Source organism: Cuculus canorus, chromosome 11 (assembly GCF_017976375.1).
Source record: "Cuculus canorus isolate bCucCan1 chromosome 11, bCucCan1.pri, whole genome shotgun sequence".
NCBI classification, from domain to species: Eukaryota; Metazoa; Chordata; class Aves; order Cuculiformes; family Cuculidae; genus Cuculus; species Cuculus canorus.
In genome coordinates, this window is record NC_071411.1 from 13892338 (window position 1) to 13909291 (window position 16954).

At 40.1% G+C, this 16954-nt stretch overlaps 1 protein-coding gene across 1 annotated transcript in view; it reads left to right on the forward strand.

The window, feature by feature from the left end:
- The first annotated feature begins 4405 nt into the window (after positions 1-4405).
- SHQ1 (SHQ1, H/ACA ribonucleoprotein assembly factor) overlaps positions 4406-16954 on the forward strand; it is a 53199-nt gene continuing 40650 nt past the window's right edge. Inside the window, exons 1-7 of the mRNA XM_054076820.1 lie at positions 4406-4542; positions 6135-6315; positions 7313-7377; positions 8253-8375; positions 9250-9401; positions 10991-11103; positions 13128-13255. Coding sequence (XP_053932795.1) covers positions 6173-6315; positions 7313-7377; positions 8253-8375; positions 9250-9401; positions 10991-11103; positions 13128-13255 — 724 coding nt within the window. The 5' untranslated portion in view covers positions 4406-4542; positions 6135-6172. The remainder of the gene's footprint in view (positions 4543-6134; positions 6316-7312; positions 7378-8252; positions 8376-9249; positions 9402-10990; positions 11104-13127; positions 13256-16954) is intronic.

The following is a 16954-nucleotide window of genomic DNA, read 5'->3' on the forward strand; positions in this document are numbered from 1 at the left end:
CTTGAGGCCATTCCCTCTCCTGTCACTTGAGAGGAGAGACCGGCACACATCTCTTTACAACCTCCTTGCAGGGAGCTGTAGACGCTGATAAGGTCTCCCCTCAGCCTCCTCTTCTCTAGGCTAAACAACCCCAGTTCTCTCAGCCACCTCTCAAAAGATTTGTTGTCCATCCCTTTCGCCAATTTCGTTGCTCTTCTCCGGGGACACTCCAGGACCTCAATGTTTTTCTTGTAATGAGGAGCCCAAAATTGATCACAGTATCCAAGGATGCAACCTCACTAGTGCCGAGCACAGGGACAGAATCACTTCTGCGGTCCTGTTGGATGCGCTGTTTGTGATACAGGCCAAGTTGTTATTTGCCCTGATACCTCAGCATTTCTTCATTGGAGGAAGAAAGGCGAGGTAGGGCTCTGAATGCTGGATCCTGGCAAACTGCATCACTCCGAGGTACCTTTGATTCCCCTGCCATGAAAAGATCTCTGCTGTGCAGGTATGGAGCACTAGGAGAGCAGGAGTGCGCTCAGAAGCATTAGCAGGAGAAATGGGTGGGAGAGAAATTGGTCTCTGAAGCATGTTTCGTGTTTGCACTTACTGGCAAACTGCTGCCCAGTTTCTCTTAGCCTTGCAACTCAAATTTATCCCCTGCCTACATATCATTCTCATCCCACCTGTAGTGAAGGCAGGTTGTATTAGGATAAACTTCAGTACTTGTAGAACAGTGAAGGAATATAAGCATTAGAACAGGTTTTCCAGCGAAGTCGTGGATGCCCCATCCTTAGAGGTGGTCAAGGCCAGGCTGGATGAGGCTTTCAGCAACCTGATCCAGTGGGAGGTGTCCACCCATGGGCAGGGGTGTGTAACTGGGTGAGCTTTAATGTCCCTTCCAACCCAAACCATCCTATGAGTCTATGATTCACTTACTTTGGGTGGCTCTGAACTTGTATGACTGCTGGAGTTACCTAGCTGGTCTTCTGTGCAACATCAGCAGAGATCTCAACACTGAATTTCACATTAACAAATCCTGCTTAGGTTCCTAACCTGATTAATATAGAGTAGGACAGAAATACAAGTCTTCTGGCTACCCTGTGAAGCTGGAGTAGAAGCTTTGCAAAGAATGGAGACACCACCCTTGGAGAGGGGAGAGCAGGGAAAGCAGATCCTCACGTGCCCCTGATGGTGTTTCTGCTGGATGTGAACCTGCTCTGTGCCTGGCTGGTTTCAGCTCCAGGTACTGCTGTGCAGCACAGTGACCACGTACTGCTAAACTACCCTAGAGAGGAGCTATGGGGCCAATGCCCAGTACAGCTCTCATCACGTCTCTCACCTCTGTGGAGGTGGGCTCTCTGTAAGGTCGTTTGATCTGTTGGTTTTAAAATGAATGCTCAGTGCTGCAGCTATCCTGTGGAGACCACCACTGATGTCAAAGTGCCTGTATCATAATGTAAAATTTGTTATGTAGGTTTGTAAAGAACTACTTTAAAGCATAGCTGTGTTTTGAGAAAATCCAAAAAGTGAAGCCTTCTTAGTAAATTTATTTTTTTTTAATTGCATTTCCTAAGGTTGTATAAGAGGTGCTGTTTTCTGCAGGAGGCAAGGATTCAAGCAACTCAGTGTGAGAGAAAATAACTATGTTAAAATAGCCAGGTTCCTGGGAACAGGGCTGTTACAGAAATACACTCTCTAAAGATCAGACATAGAAAGAAAATTACACCTCTCACTATCTAGTAAGTAATAAATTTCAAAAATTCACTGTCCTACAGCTGAGCTAAACCCCCAGGCTAGCAAAGATGTCAATATGCTCCTGCTGGAGTATAAGCTGAACAACTCCAAGAGCTCTTAACACGCAAGAGACCACAACAGATCTCTAGGAAGCTGTTTAAAAACCTGAAAGCTGCTTCAGCACAAACCCCCACAACTGCCATGAATACCTGCTGCACCCGATGTGCCTGCCTCGGCAGAACTCCACGTGAAAGTAGCCCAAAGAGCTCTCTTGCTCAGCAGTGCCAGGTAAAGCTCTCACAAAGAGGGCCTTTGTGTTGCAGTTACTGATGTTACGGTTTATGTTCTTCAGCCACTAAGAAACCGAACTGTAACTTCATCTCTCACGTGCAAACTTCACACTCAACTACTTCAAAGGAAGTTTGCCATCTGTCTAGCGGGTAACACCATAAAATATAACACCCAGAAACACATGACATATTTACATCCCCGACTGTTACAATTTTATTCTTTTAAAGACTATTGCAAGTCTGATCCTGGACTTATAAAGACCCCCATCCTGCCTCTCAAGACCCATGCTGTTATCCTTGAAAAAGCACAGGAGGTCTTTGTGATCCAGGATCCTTCTCTTTGCTGGAGAAATAAAATGAGAAGCTTCATTGTCTTTGCAGAATGGAAACTGCAAGAGGAAAGAGCAAAAATAAAGCTATGAAGATATCATGGTATTACAAACATGTTTTCTGTAAGTGAAACTGTTAAGGATTCCTCCTTAACAGTTAACTCCTGTATAAATAAATCTAAGGGGAAAGGAAACTCAGATTAAAAAGCACTGGATTTGCAGGAATGCTTCAGGCCGCTTGGACAAAAGAAGTAAAAATATTTGGTTTTCACTTGTGTTTATTTGAACATGCAATATTTTCTATTTCCATCTCAGGAAAAGCCTGCTATTACCATTTAGAGTGTTAATTTACATTGAATTTTTGCAAAGTCTAAGTCTGATAATTACAGAAATATTTATAGTTGATTATACAAATTATAGCGCTGATAATTTAAATAATATGAATATTTATGTGTTATATTGTAGTTCATAATGCATGTCACATAGAAATGTGTTTCTGATTGAAATATATACCTACTTTGTTTCCATTTGTTTCCTGGGCGGAGAAACAGTTTTATTCCTCTTTTTACTTCTTAAACTAAATGCATGTTTGTATCTGATTACCATTTTTATGTATAAGCCAGTTATGTATCTAGAGCCTATTATGTGTCCTCTCAGTGGGATTATGCCAGATTTACTTCTTATTAACCATGTAGAGTCAATTGCACTCAGAAATTGCAGAGCTTTGTGTTTCTATTTTTCAAAGGGACAGCAAGTGTTACTAATTACTTGCCCAAAACATTGCAGATAATGCATTTTCATTCTTCAGTGCTCCATTGAACACATAGCAGCCAAATTCACTTCTCCATCAGAAAGACGCACCAAAAGACGTAAACTTTCTGCTTTTATAATTAAAACTCTTTTATTACAGTTCTAAAAAACGTTTACAGAAGAAAGCAAAACAAATTTCTTAGAGATGCTCCTTCGTCCTTTGCTTGGCTGGAAAAGCAGAGTGGTTGATGCACCTGTTTCTTTGCTGAAATCAGCATATCTTTATTTCTCTTACAAGGAAAGTGTTACCAGACAGAAAAAGGCTGGGAGTTCTTAGACTCTTAAAAAAAAAATCGTTCTGAGGGAGCCTTGGGAAGCGTCAGTTAGCCAAGAACAAACTCTCTGGTGAAAGCGTTTCCTTATCTTTCATAGACTTGTCTTATGCAAATTTGAACTTATCCAGAGAAGACAGTGCCTATTGGTTCAGGATTCAGTTTCCAGCGTTCCCAGATGGAGTTAGTAAGGTCCAAAAGTTAATTAGTACTGACGTTCTCTGAAAATGCATCAAAACTTTCTGAGGACTTGATTCAGGCCTTGGTTCAAGTTAAATCAGGGTCTGAAATTAGATGTCATTAACATCTTAATATAAAAAAGTGATTTTATATGCCAGGTATGTTCAATTTCTACATGTAAAAAGCTCAGAGACAAGGAAGTTTGGGCTGAATATTAAACCTATCCATCAGTTTTAGATCAGTGGGGAAAAAGATCTATTTTGAAGCAAGTATTTATTTTTTTTGTGCCTATCAACACTTCCCATAGTATTTAAACTGCTGGTTCATTTCTGTACCAGAGTGAAGATGTTCTTTCATGAAGCGATGTCATAGTCAGTGGATTTCCAGCACGAACAAAATCAGTCTTTATCCGCCTGGAAGATTCTTTGTCTATTTTATTTTTTTTAAAAGATCTTAAGGAGAAGTTACATAATTGTGTGTTTTTTCCCTCCAGGAAAAACATCTGAATGCATTTCAGAGGGGCCAGGCCCTCCATAGCATCGCTTTTGGTACAAAATAAGGCCAGTGGGGGGGTAAACTGAGGCAGAGAAGGACCTGAGGGAAGGCAGACGTCTGAGCAGGGGGAGCCTGAGGGAGAGGGGGTAAGCCTGAGGGAGGGGCGGAGCCCGAGGGGAGGAGCCATGGGGGGCGGAGCCTAGGGGCGGGCTTTAAGGGGCCAGAGGAAAGGGGGAGGAGCCTGAAAGGAGGTGAGGACCCTGAGTGGAGGAGGAGGAGGGGCTTGAGGGGAGGAGCCAGATGGGCGGGGCCTGCGTGAAGGGGCGGAGCCTGAGGGAAGGTGGGGAGCCTTAGGAGGGGTATGAGGGGAGGCTCCAGCGTTCTTCCGGCCCGCCGGAGCTTCTTGCGCATGCGCAGCTCCGCGCGCACGAGGGGCAGCAGCGGGCGGTGAGTGCGCAGTGGGGCGGGGGGTCGGAGACCTCCGGGGTTCGCGGGGGTTGCCTGGGGCCGTTCTGACTGCGGGGCGGGGAGATGAGCGGAGCGCGGGGTCCCTTTGGCCTCGCTGCCGCGAAGCTGCGGTTCCTGGAATCACAGAGCGGTTTGGGTTGGAAGGAACCTCAAAGCCCGTCCGCTTCCACCTCTTGCCAGGGCAGGGACGCCCCCGCCAGACCAGGCTGCTGGAAGCCCTATGTAGCCTGGCCTGCAGCACCCGGTTCAAGGAGCTCTTCCCCAGCCTTGGCCGGTCCTGCGGGGTGGTTTTGCTCTAGCGCACAGCGGTCTTCCTACAGGAAAAAGCTGGGGAGGTTGATTGTTTGGGATACTTGAATCTAGATGGGAACAAGGTGCCGGAGACAGAGTGATGGGGGGCTGCGGGGCAGCGGTCGATGGGTCCTGGGCTGTGTGGGAACCCCCGTAGCTGTTTGGGGCCTTCAGTTCCTGCCAGGAATGCTGAAAATGCAGCAGCGCTGAGGAGCTCAGGGTGGGAACAGCTGGGTCTGGCTTTGGGGCTGCTGTTAAGCGTTATGAACCTCTGGTTTGGGAAAACAAAAATGCAGGCTGGCTTACTAGCCCTCGGGGGTCTAAATCATAGAATAGGTTGAGTTGAAAGTTGCCCCTCTCCAGTTTATACCCGTTGCTCCTTGTCCTGTCACTATAAGCCTTTTGAACAGTTCCTCCCCAGCTTTCTTGTAGGCCCCTTTGAGGTACTGGAAATGAGCTCGTGAGGTTTTGTTACCTGTTATCCCGCGTTGTTAGGCAGTGTGTGGTATTCAAATAGGTAAGGAGAAGGTCCACAGAAACGCACATTGCTGTTCTTCAAGCCAGGTGTTTCCTATCTAATTATGGCCCAATAAGCAGAGGCAGCTCCTCAGCCTGGCAAGGGAGGGAATGTTGCTCTGGGATCTAGCAATAGAATCATAGAGTAGTTTGAGTTGGAAGGGACTTCAAAGATCATCTAGTTCCAAACCCCTTGCAATGGGCAGGGACATGTCCCACTAGGTCGGTGTACTATTTCAGTGGCTTATACATTAAACTTGGCGTGAAAAGCAGTACGCTTACTGCGTATGCTCTGATAATCTGTTTGGAGTGTACTGAATCTATTGTGTGTGTTCTGGCTAATATTATGTGTATGAATTATAAAATACAGCTTGGATTTTTGGAAGTACTACTATTTTTCAATATTTTCTAATATTAGTTTCTGATCGGCTCACTAATGAACTGTAGAGATTTAACATCTGCTGTGTGCAAAATTATAAGCAACAATTAGAAAAAGCTGCCAAGTTCTAGGACTGAATTTAGTGCGGTTTTTAATGTGGAATATAATAGGTGATTTCCTGTCCTCCAAATGTTTGCATTTATTTACATTCAGTTGTTTTGTTAAGGTGCAGGTATGTGATGTGGTCAAATTTTTGTTGACACTTTTTGTTGTTGCTGTTCTCATGGTTGATTTTGAACCTGAAAGGTTGTTCTTAGAGATTTTTGAATTTGCTCTCATGGATCAGAAGCTACAACAAATTTTTCTTGTTTTCCTCTCTTGACAGAGCCACACACAGTGGTTGCGTTTCCTGCTGGATTCATCATGATAACTCCAGCTTTTGAACTGACCCAGGATCCGGATTTTCTTACAATAATAATCAGAGTACCTTATGCAAGAGCTTCAGAGTTTGATGTGTATTTTGAAGGGGAAGATTTTAAATTTTATGCTAAGCCATACTTTCTCAGGCAAGTAGCTGAAGGATTTAAAAAACAATTTTCTACTGACTTTATGAAGTTTAACTTAAATTTTGATCCCTTTCAGAACATTGCTCATCTGCAGCTCTTACATTGTAGACCACAGACAGCTCAATGTTTTATGAGTCTGGCCTCCTTGTTTCTAGGCATTGAATCACGTTATAGGGAGTTAGAAGAAAACTTTTCTTCAATTTACTTTGCCATAGATTTTTATAAGTAAAATAGCAAGACAATTCTCTGGATGTAAGCAAGCTGTGTAGAATAAGGTGTCTTTTCCCTGTTGAGAGCCAGATACACTATATTTGGTGGAAAACGGATTTTGATGCACTCATAATAGCATCAGAGATGCCATGTGAGGGCAGGCAGTAGAAAGTGAGATTCCAGGATATACATTTTCTCTAGATAGTTCCACACTACGTTGTAGAAAAAGAACAAGGGGCAGTCCCAGTATGAAAGAGTTAAGAGAACCTTTGGCATGTAAGAGCTACAAGATGTTAACGTTTCTTAGTTTGTCTCCTGTCTTCTTGGAAATTCTTTCTCTGTATGCATTAGTAGGCCATGAGGGATTTTAGTGGACTGGTAGAATGGAGTGGGTTAGTTATTCTGAGTAAGCAATGCGGGAACTCGGGGTGAATTCTCGTATCCTGCCGCTGTGAGTTAGCTTAGAGTTTTTAAACTGCAGAATCTTCCAAGTGTTGCACGTAGTGCCAAGGGCATCATCTCTGTGGTGGCTGTGACTGCATCCCAGCTGGGAAACAAGAAGTCACAAATTTTCTCTACCTCAGATGGTGATCTCTTGTGTCAATAGGGAAAAAGATTTTGGACTACATGGAGATTTAACTGCATGACTTACGTTAGTATCAACAAGAGTTGTGTAGTTAAGTCCTTAGTGCTGCTTTTGGAATATGCTGTACATTTTTAAAGGCTGAGATGTTAAGTTGCAGAGTTAGTCAGGCACTCGATGAAGCATCTCTGTTTTTGCATTCAGATTGACACTTCCTGGAAGAGTTGTAGAAGATGGCAGAGAAAAAGCATCTTACGATGCAGACAAAGGTATTAGTTAATTTAATTGGTTTTTATATAATAATAATGCTACTCTCTAATAATTTATACTGTACTGCACTGGAATTGTGTGGAACTTTAGTGAAGTATACAATACTGTAAATAAATGTAAAATTTCTCCTATGTTATGTAGCGTAAAAAAAAGCTTGCTCAGGATTTATTGTGTGTATTTGGGCTATTCTTAAGCACAAAGGACGTGTTCAGAACTGTCCTAATAATGAAAAAATTATGGACGTCACCATCTAATTTGCTGTGGGGCTAGACATGTTACTGTACATAGATCATTAGTCTAGTAAATCTGCAAAGAAGTCAGGTAGTGCTGAGTAGACATGAAATAATCCTGAGGCAGTCTCTTGGCTTTCTTTTGTCTCTGAAGACTTCAGCCTTTCTCCACAATTAAAGGCAGAAGGTATTTCTAGGATAAAATATGTACTTTCTGGAATTAATGTATTTGTTTGAAAAAAAACAACAACTCAGCAATAAAACCTATACTTTGCTGCTTGCAAAGTCTTTGTGTGCTTGACTTATGACAATAATCAGATGGCTGAATGTAGCTTCCTGTGATTTGTTGATTGCTTGATTGGTGGGAGGATTCAAAATAGAACAAAGCTTGTCTTCTGTTGGTTTGTGCTTGTACAACATTGAGTCAAGAGACCACAACTGGTTAAATGTTCTCTTTCATACTTTATCATTAAAATCTTTTATTTTTGTGAAACTTGTAAGGTTAAAAACATGTGCAGAGTGATGCATAGTGAAATGTGAACTTGCTTGTGTCCCAGATTCTGTGAGACTTTCTCATTAGGGGAAAAATGTGTATTTTTATTTGATATTTTAATGCAGTAACTATATTCTCACTTTCCTTTAAGGAACTTTTACAATTCGGTTACCTAAGGAGACTGCTGGCCAGTACTTCGAGGGACTGGACATGCTGACATCCCTTTTAGCACCAAAGAAATCAAGATCAGCAAAACCTTTGGTAGAAGAGATAGGTATGACAGAAAAATCCTGTTTATACTAGTAATTCGTATAGGTAATTAAATAGTTATAGATATGTATAGTCATATACATAGAAAAATAGACTATTTCTACTGTTGTCTAGCAGGAGGTATGAGATGGGTGTGAATGAATCAAAGTCCTAAGTGTAAAACTGTGTTGTGGGTGATACATGTGGCATCACTATAGGTTCTGTTTACATTTTTCCAAAATGTGCTTAACAGAAGTGTAGAGTGGTTTGGATTGGAAGAGACCTTTTAAAGGTCATCTAGTCTGACTGCCCTGCCCTAAGCAGGGATGTCTTTAATTGAATCACATGCTAATCCTCTGTAGATCTTTGAACCCCTCTAGTGGTTGTGTAGTACATGCGTTTGAGTCTTCTGCTCTATTCAAGGTACCATGACTGGACTTTTAGCTCAAGTAGTGAAGTAGTAGTAAAGCTAATTTAAAACCACAGGTTCTAGTGAATGATTTGCTTAACATCACTATTTAACGGACAAGGAGGTTTGACTATCTGTGTTTAATATTTTAATACCTACCTTAAATTATTGATAACATCACTTTGCCTCTGTCAGGGTTCTCTTAGCATTGTGATCTTGTTGAAATGAGTAGAACAATTAATGTAGTCTTTGAGTGCATGTACTTCAGGTTTTTAGTGTTCTTGGTTTTCATTTTTGAAAGCTGCAGGATTTGGGTGGACCTTTGGATCACTGATGTAAGCATCTGCTTCCATCACCAAGTGTCATAAGATTTCTCAAAAGATGTAGTAAAATGAGAAGGGCTTATTGGGTTATCAGTGTTGTTTTTTATGTTAAATTGTACATATTTTCTATGTAATACTTTTCTTTCTCTGACTGTGCAACAATATAGCTGCCTCTGCTGAGTTGTCTGAGGAGGAGGAAGAAGAATTTGACTGGGAAATAGAGCAGACCCCTTATAAAGAAAGTGCGGAAAACACTCTACCACTACAGTACCGTTATGGATTTGGGAATTTGCGGTCTGGGGTGTTCTTTCGCCTGCAGGTAGATGCATTTTTGTCTTTTCATGTCATAGAAGTTTTGTGTAACTTTCTTGTTGGGTAGACTTCTTGGTTCATTCCGTAGTCAGGAGGGGATCACTAGGTAACTGTTCTTCTCCATTATCCCTTTCTGTAACTGAGAATATTCCGCTTTTTGCGTGTAGTAGTACAGTCAAGTCTTTGTTCTTGTAGAAGTAGGGAATGGTCAAGACTTAGTTAGTTGTGAAGCAAACAACAGGCCAGCCTGTTTCCGCAGTAATTGCAGCGTTAGGTGAATGGGCTGAATGAGGTCTTTGGTAAAAATGACCTCTGGAAGTGGGGTACCGTCACGGTTCAGCTTGCCTGTGAGGGCACAGAGGAGACCATGTGCCTGTTGAGTGATTTGGCAGACTGCAAACAGTACAAGCTATTCACTGTCTGCTGTTGACACTTTTGCTTTGTATGTGGTATTGTCTTCTATTCTGACTTCCAACATATTTAACACCAATGTACAGTGTATTTCAGATGCTATAAACTATATTTTTTAATTAAAAAGAAATTAGTTAAGAAACACCTGAATTCAAAATAAATCTGTCTAATCGATAGGTCCTGTTGCATTAAATTTGTTTTCTTTGTGAAATTCATGGTAATTTTCTCTTTGTACGCTTAATTTTAGACTTGATTTTCTCCCAGGACAAAAATTTTTGAAGTAAGCAGTCTTCAAGGTGTCTGCCCACCTGTATCTGTGGGATTTGCTAGGGTTATGCTGATGCACTAAAATTTTCTTTTGTAGATTAATTGTTAGGACAGGAGCTTTAAAATGCAGGTACTTTGCTCTTGTGCGTTCAGCAGTGTCTTTAATTCCTGGGCAGATTGAAGCTAATCTACAACCTGTAGCATGCTAGGTAGTGTAATAATATTAGTAGTATACAGAGCTTTTATTAAATAGTAAATGATAACTGTGGGTGTTTTTTTTGTAGTATTCTTATTCTAAGCAGTTAAAGTTGTAACTGTTTAAAGCAGCTTAATCATGTAACTCAACTCAGTGCATAAGTTGTTGTATTTTCAGGCTTCAGAGCAGGATAGCTGCTTGTGAAGGGAGTATTTGTATTCTGTTAGGATATATACAGTAGTTTATTACCATGAAATTAATGAAGAAATACATTTCCTGTCAGCATTAGTGTACCACTACTTAATGATGCTTTAAAAGGCACTGCAATTGCCCATTAATTAATGTATGGCCACTTCAGAGTGTGGGAGCAGTCTCAAAAGTCAAAAGAACAGTATCTCTGGATTTATCTTCTTTGTTGTGGTTGCTTTTCTTAAGTGTTGTAAATTTTATTGTAGTGCAAAATAACTTGTCTGCCTTAGGATAAAACACCCTGAACAGACTTCATAATGTCATGAACTCTAAGGGGCTTCAAATAGTTGAGTTTTCTTGGTATTTTGATGTTTTATTTGCACAATGGAGCCTGAATTTGGAAGATTTGGAAGGGAGGTTGAAGTGCGTCTAGGTATTTCAGTGCAATGCTGATAAGTATCTTTCCTAAACTATTACTATAGTTTTGCGTATCGTGCCTGTGGCTCGTCATATAATTTTTCTTCCATTTGCAGGATGAACTCAGTGATGTTATTGATGTTAGGGATCCAGACCAGACTCCTGTAGATGGACGTAGGAGAAAACGCCTGGCAGCTGAAGCTGCCAAGTTTGACCCTGATCATTACCTGTGAGTATTGATTTACTTCACCTGGTCAAGTAGAAGTACCTCAGTTGAAATATATTCTCTTTGTCTTCTCATAAATGATTGGTTTTAAGATCACTTTTGGGAAGAAGGGCTTTACTTCTTACTTGTCTGTTTCACTGCCTCATCACGGCAGGCCTTAGAGGGTGTTCTTAAGTGTGACACTGACACGAGGCATTGCTCATCTCATTTGGGGTTACTGTATTATTTAATTACTGCTGAAGACTATATTCAAGCAGGGGCTGCTGTGAACTCTTGCAGAACATTGTTTCATAGTTCACCTCTTCAGAAGCTGAATAGCAAATCCCTGCCAGCATTTTGGATTGTAGATGTCAGAACTTTGTTTTCCTCTTGTGAAATAAGTATTACTGAACCATCCTGGTCTTTTGAAAATTAAATTTGAGTTTTGAAGTTACAAAGATTTAGTCTAGGCCACTTTGGTTTTTGCCTCCATCACGTGAAACCAGTTTTGCAGCAGAATGAGGAATACTTCTGAACAAAGACTTTGTTTCTTTGTGCTTTGTCCCATCTGTTGTAGGTGCAAGTGATTATTTGTCTTTCAAGCTGGAGTATTTCAGATCAGATTAGATTCAGAAACTTCCAGATCAATAAGTGAAATTGAAGCCATGAGATCTATTAGTATGCAGTAACTCCTGCGAGGTTGCTCTGGTGAGGGAAGAGTGTAGCCTGCAGTAGGGAGAGTTGGCACCTGTGTTTTGTTTTGTTGGGGAGAGTTTTGAGTTGTTTCAGATGATATCTTTGTGAACTTGGAATTTTCCCCCACTCAGGTGTTTTGGAGGCAGCTGCATGTCTTTTTGTAGCATATGGAAATTAGAAAAGCTTTCTTGAAACATGACTTGGAAGTATGTTTCACTAGAACTGGAGTAGTTCCTAACCCATAATGTGATGCAAATTACAGTAATTAAGTTTCTATCTTAGACCCTGTGTTTGAGCCTGGTAGATGAGCAACAACCACTTAGTTTAATGGCTGCGTTATAATGCTTCAGAACAGACGAAACCAACCTTTCTTCAACAGGAAGATACCAACCTTTCCTCAACAAAAGTTGTTTTCTGTTGTACCCTGATGAGGCGGCTAGCCCTGGGAGAAGCTATGGTGAACAGAAGTATTCTGTTGTGTTTGGGGAAAATGTACACTGGCTGATATCCTTGTTACTTTTTTAAAAAGACACTGAAGGGAAGCATCAAAAAAATCTGGCAGTGTGAGAGTAAAGAAAACTATGTTTGGTGTTCGTTAGACTAGGCAAGTTTTGTATGATGAAGAAGACAGTAAGAAATGGCCTGCGTTTTTTTTCAGTTGTCAGTATTTATGCTATTGTTTGGCTTGAAGAAAAAGCTAAAATGATGAAAGGAGGCTTAGAACTTGAATCCTTTAGTAAAAATCCTCCCCAAATTACTATATTGAGATTTTTACCACAGTGGCTTTGTGCTGAGATGGAGGTAATCTCTTTTCCAGAATTCATATATGACTCTTTATTTTTCTACCTTGCTACTTATGACGAGCCCTTGTTTACCTAAATGCTGGTCCCTGCCATTTATCTTTGCCATTTAACTGCATACACTTCCTCCCTAAAGTATACATCGTTTTAAGGTGGGAGAGCTTCCCAGTGAAATAGTTAACTGCCACTGACGTTCTCTGAAAAGTTTTGCCTTTTGGAATGTTTTCCTTTAGATACATCCAGAACGAATCAGGTTTGTTCACCTTTATGTCCTGCTGCAAGCTCATCCATTTCTGAGGCTTCTGAGTGGCTCAGGAAAGGTGGAGGAAGTAAGGATGGGGTACTGTAAGATAAGAGAATATTGTTTATGCTTTTTAATAGTGATGAATTTTTTGTTTTAAGATAGAGAACAGATACTGATGGGGTTTGTTGTGTTTGTAATGTATGGAAAGTATCCTGGAGCCAAGTCAGGTGTGTGGTATTTATGCATTAAAGTATACCTGTGTGCACTTTAAACTGAAATAAATTGCATATGACTTTATTTTTTCCTAGAGCTGATTTTTTTGAAGATGAAGCTATTCAGCATGTCTTAAAGTACAAACCATGGTGGGTTGATGCTCACAAAGAAATGATGGCCTCGCAGGGAGAAACTCATCAGGAACATGACACTCGTACATTTGGTGAGAACGTGTCTAAACATACCTGTTGCTTAAATGATAATTGCTGTGACACTGTTATGTTCTAGGTTATTGTTCTTAAAAGAAGTATTATTTTACCCTGTAATTTTCAGTCTTAACTGCTCTTCATAGAGGAGTATTCGGTTAGCTCTGTTCTCAGAGAAATATTTTCTTTCTCTCAAATTTTATTTGACAGACAGAATGTTTGAGACAGTTGTGTGTGGAGCAGTTGTTGAAAGTGTATTGTGAAATGGTTATTTAATCTTAAGCATCCAAGTGTTTGTTATGTAGTGTAGTGTGTGATCTGTTTTTCATGTCTTTTTAAAACTAAAAGACATAGTGTCAGGCTTAGTAGATGGCCTTGTAATGGTACTGTTAACAGATCTGAGGTTATCTTTCTTTATACAGTGACTGCAGAGAGCATTACAAGTTACTATTATGCATATTCTTTTCTTGTCCTTTGTTCGTTTCCTATATAGAATGAAAATCCAATATTACTCAAGTAGATAATGATAATCCCCTCACCAGAGGTTCTTAAAAAAATATTAGTGCACTAATAATACCTGCACTTTCATATTTTCTACATAAGTACAAGTAATTCGGGTGAATGTTGTGTATTTTACTGTGAATGTAATCTGATCTTCATTACTGTTCTCTTTTGAGCCTCTGAAGCCAGAATTAGTTAATTATATCCATTATAAGCATTTGATTTAAAAAACATTGGACAAAGGTACAAGAAGCTTGAAAATAGAATAATGAGGGCTTCTTTTGTTTGTTTTTATCCATTCACTCCTTAGTAAATGAAACACTGCCTATGTTTGCCTTTGTTAAGGAATATAATGAAAATGAAGAGCTGCTGGATGATTTTATTGATAAAGAGTGTTTTTACTCCAAGTTGAGATTCTGAAGAATACAACGTGTGCTTTGCTGTGCTTTAGGGGCAACAACAGAGGATAAACTACTTGAAAACCTGGCAGGACTGCTAATTATATGTATTTAATAAGGATGATAAATTTAGGCTGACCCTTTTATGGATGAGTGAAGAGGCTTATGTAGTTTTGTGGATCTTGAGGATATTAAGGTAACTTGAGAGGCTACCTGGTGTTTGGGTTATGTTAGTGACAACAACCCACCCTTTCCCTCAGAAAGACCTGAGGTTTGACAACAGTATTACTGCTGCTTGAATGGCAAGAGCACTGAGAAGGGCAGGGAGCTGAATGAGGAGGGTCTGAAACCTTTGGAAGCTCCTAAACTGGAGTCAGTTGTGGTGTAAGAAACCACCATGAGAGGGAGTACAGGTTCCACTTGAAGGTCTCTTACAAAGGAAGGAGGTGGGTCCAGTTTGTGGACCTGGAATCTGCTCATGCGTAGGATGAGTTCCCTGTGGGTTTATATTACTTCTATGCTTTATTCAATCAAAGGAATGGTCTGGCTAATCTGGGTTACAGATTCATAAATACTCACAAGCTGAATGCAATTTGACCACATATCTGGGTTAATAGGTATTGCATTATCACCGTTTAATAAGTGGTAGTGACATAGAAAAGGCACATAAAAGAAACAAGGACTGTGCTAAGTGAACTTTTTTTTAATAATCATCAGATACAAATGTCCGCTATTTACTTTTGAGCCTGTTTGAGGGCATAAAGGGGAATTAAAACCTTTGTGCAGCTTCTTTTTATTGCTTATGGAAATGGGGAACACCCAGATTTCTTACCCTTCCTGAGTTCCAAACTGATGCCTTATGTTAAGGAAAGCCTCTAAAGTAAAGTAGTTTTGGTCATCTTCCGTGATGAGGTGGGGTACTTTCAAGCATACAGTTTATAAAGAGACTTCAAATATTGGGGTGTTTAAAACGTGTACAACTCATGATGCATGTACTACCGTGGTCAGATTGCGGAAACATCGGTCTGTCCTTAGTGGAGGAAAGTTCTGTCCTTAGTGGAGGTTCTTGACTCAACATGGACTGTCAAAGCACTTAAACGTGAAAACTCGGAGATATGGAAGTCAGATGTGCATCATGTCATACTGGGAAAGTCCGCTACCTTTGCACATGAAATGGTGAATGTTTTCAGGACTGAAAATGTTGAAAATTGCCAGGACATTGCAGTAGAGGCTTCTGCTGTACTGGGGTACTGGCACTAGAATGTGACACTTGGTACGTTTAGTTTCCCTGTATTTTGTGCTCTGTTACTGCTGCCGTTAGGACAGTTCCCATTTACACTGTCTCTGGAATCAGGAATGCCATTGGGAACTGACTTCTCGACTGAGTATGTGGAAAAGTGAGCTTAGTGTGGGGAAGCACATGATTAGCAGGTTTATTAAAAGTATTTTCTTATTTGAAAAAACACCAAACAAAGAATTTTTTTTTCTTCCTTTTGCTGGTTCGTAGTGATGTCTTTTTGTTTTTATCTTCTTTGGTTCTTGGAACCAAAAACTCATTTACTTTTTCTTTTTAATGTCTTCAAATACAAGGAGTAATTAGAAATTCAGATCACTTCTTTTTTGCATGGTATTACAATTAACTGAAGATTTTATTTGGTTGATTGCCGCTTTTACTTTCATCTCTGGTTATTCTCTCTTCTTTTTTTTACATCATCAGTTTTTTTTGATGTCTCATTAACAGTTTTTCTTTTTGGATCACCTGCTCTTATTAGCATTTAAAGTCTTCATCTCCCTTCTGTCCTGATTTTGAATCTATTTCTCTTTAAGATTTTTACTTTTCCTGTAGCTTGTGTGCATGGTGTGTGTGTTTTGTCTTTTTTTAATTTCTTTTTTTATTGTCCTGTGTCTTTCTTTTGTCCTTTTTTACATTTTACTGTGTATTGCCATGATTTTTCTCTTGCTCTGTTTTGTTTGCTCTTCTCCCTAGGCTTGTTAGTCCCCAGGCAGCTATGATCACTGCCTTTGCAGTATGTCTAAGGAAGCAGAAAAAGTGTTAGAGAACAGGTTTCACCATCATGTTTGTAGCAAAATATTGTTTTTGAAGTGGGCATGTTCTAAAGCTGAAAGGCTTAGATTTTGTTGATGCTTACAATGTCTAATGCAACTCAAGTAATACTCCATAAAGTCTAACTGATTACACAGCCTTTCTCATAAAGGAATAAAACTTTTGGAAAGCTTGGTTTGTGTTGCGGTTTAAGTTTACATTAGTCTTGCTTCTACAGATTCCAGATGAAAGATTTTGTGTTCTGTAACAGTCACATTCAACTTAGTTAAAAGTTCGTTTTTATTCTACTTCAAATTGCACACCTGCAAAAACTCCTTTTTTAGGCAAAACAATAATCTTCAAAGGCTGAGGCTGACAGATGTATTTAATATAACATTTATATGCTCCAGGGATAATTCATTTTGATTAGAGTAACCTATCATGCTTAGCAGTGACCATTCTCTCTTTCTGATCTCTTTATAGAATGAGAAGCCGTTTCTTTTTAAAGATCCACCTTTCAGTAGGGCTTTGCTCTACCGTACACCATTACTGGTAGATTCATACGTTTAAGATGAGTCACGTACTTTTTTTTATCAGATTTCTGCAATTGTTCTGTCTACCTGTTTTACTCAATCTTCTGGGCCTTTGCAGCATGGGTGCCTTCCGGGCACTGTTTGCTGCAGAACAAGTGTTCCTCACATGAGGAAAAATGATGGGTCTCTATTGTAAAGTATCTAAGACTTTAAAAGGCAAGGACGGTGAACAAACCAGAT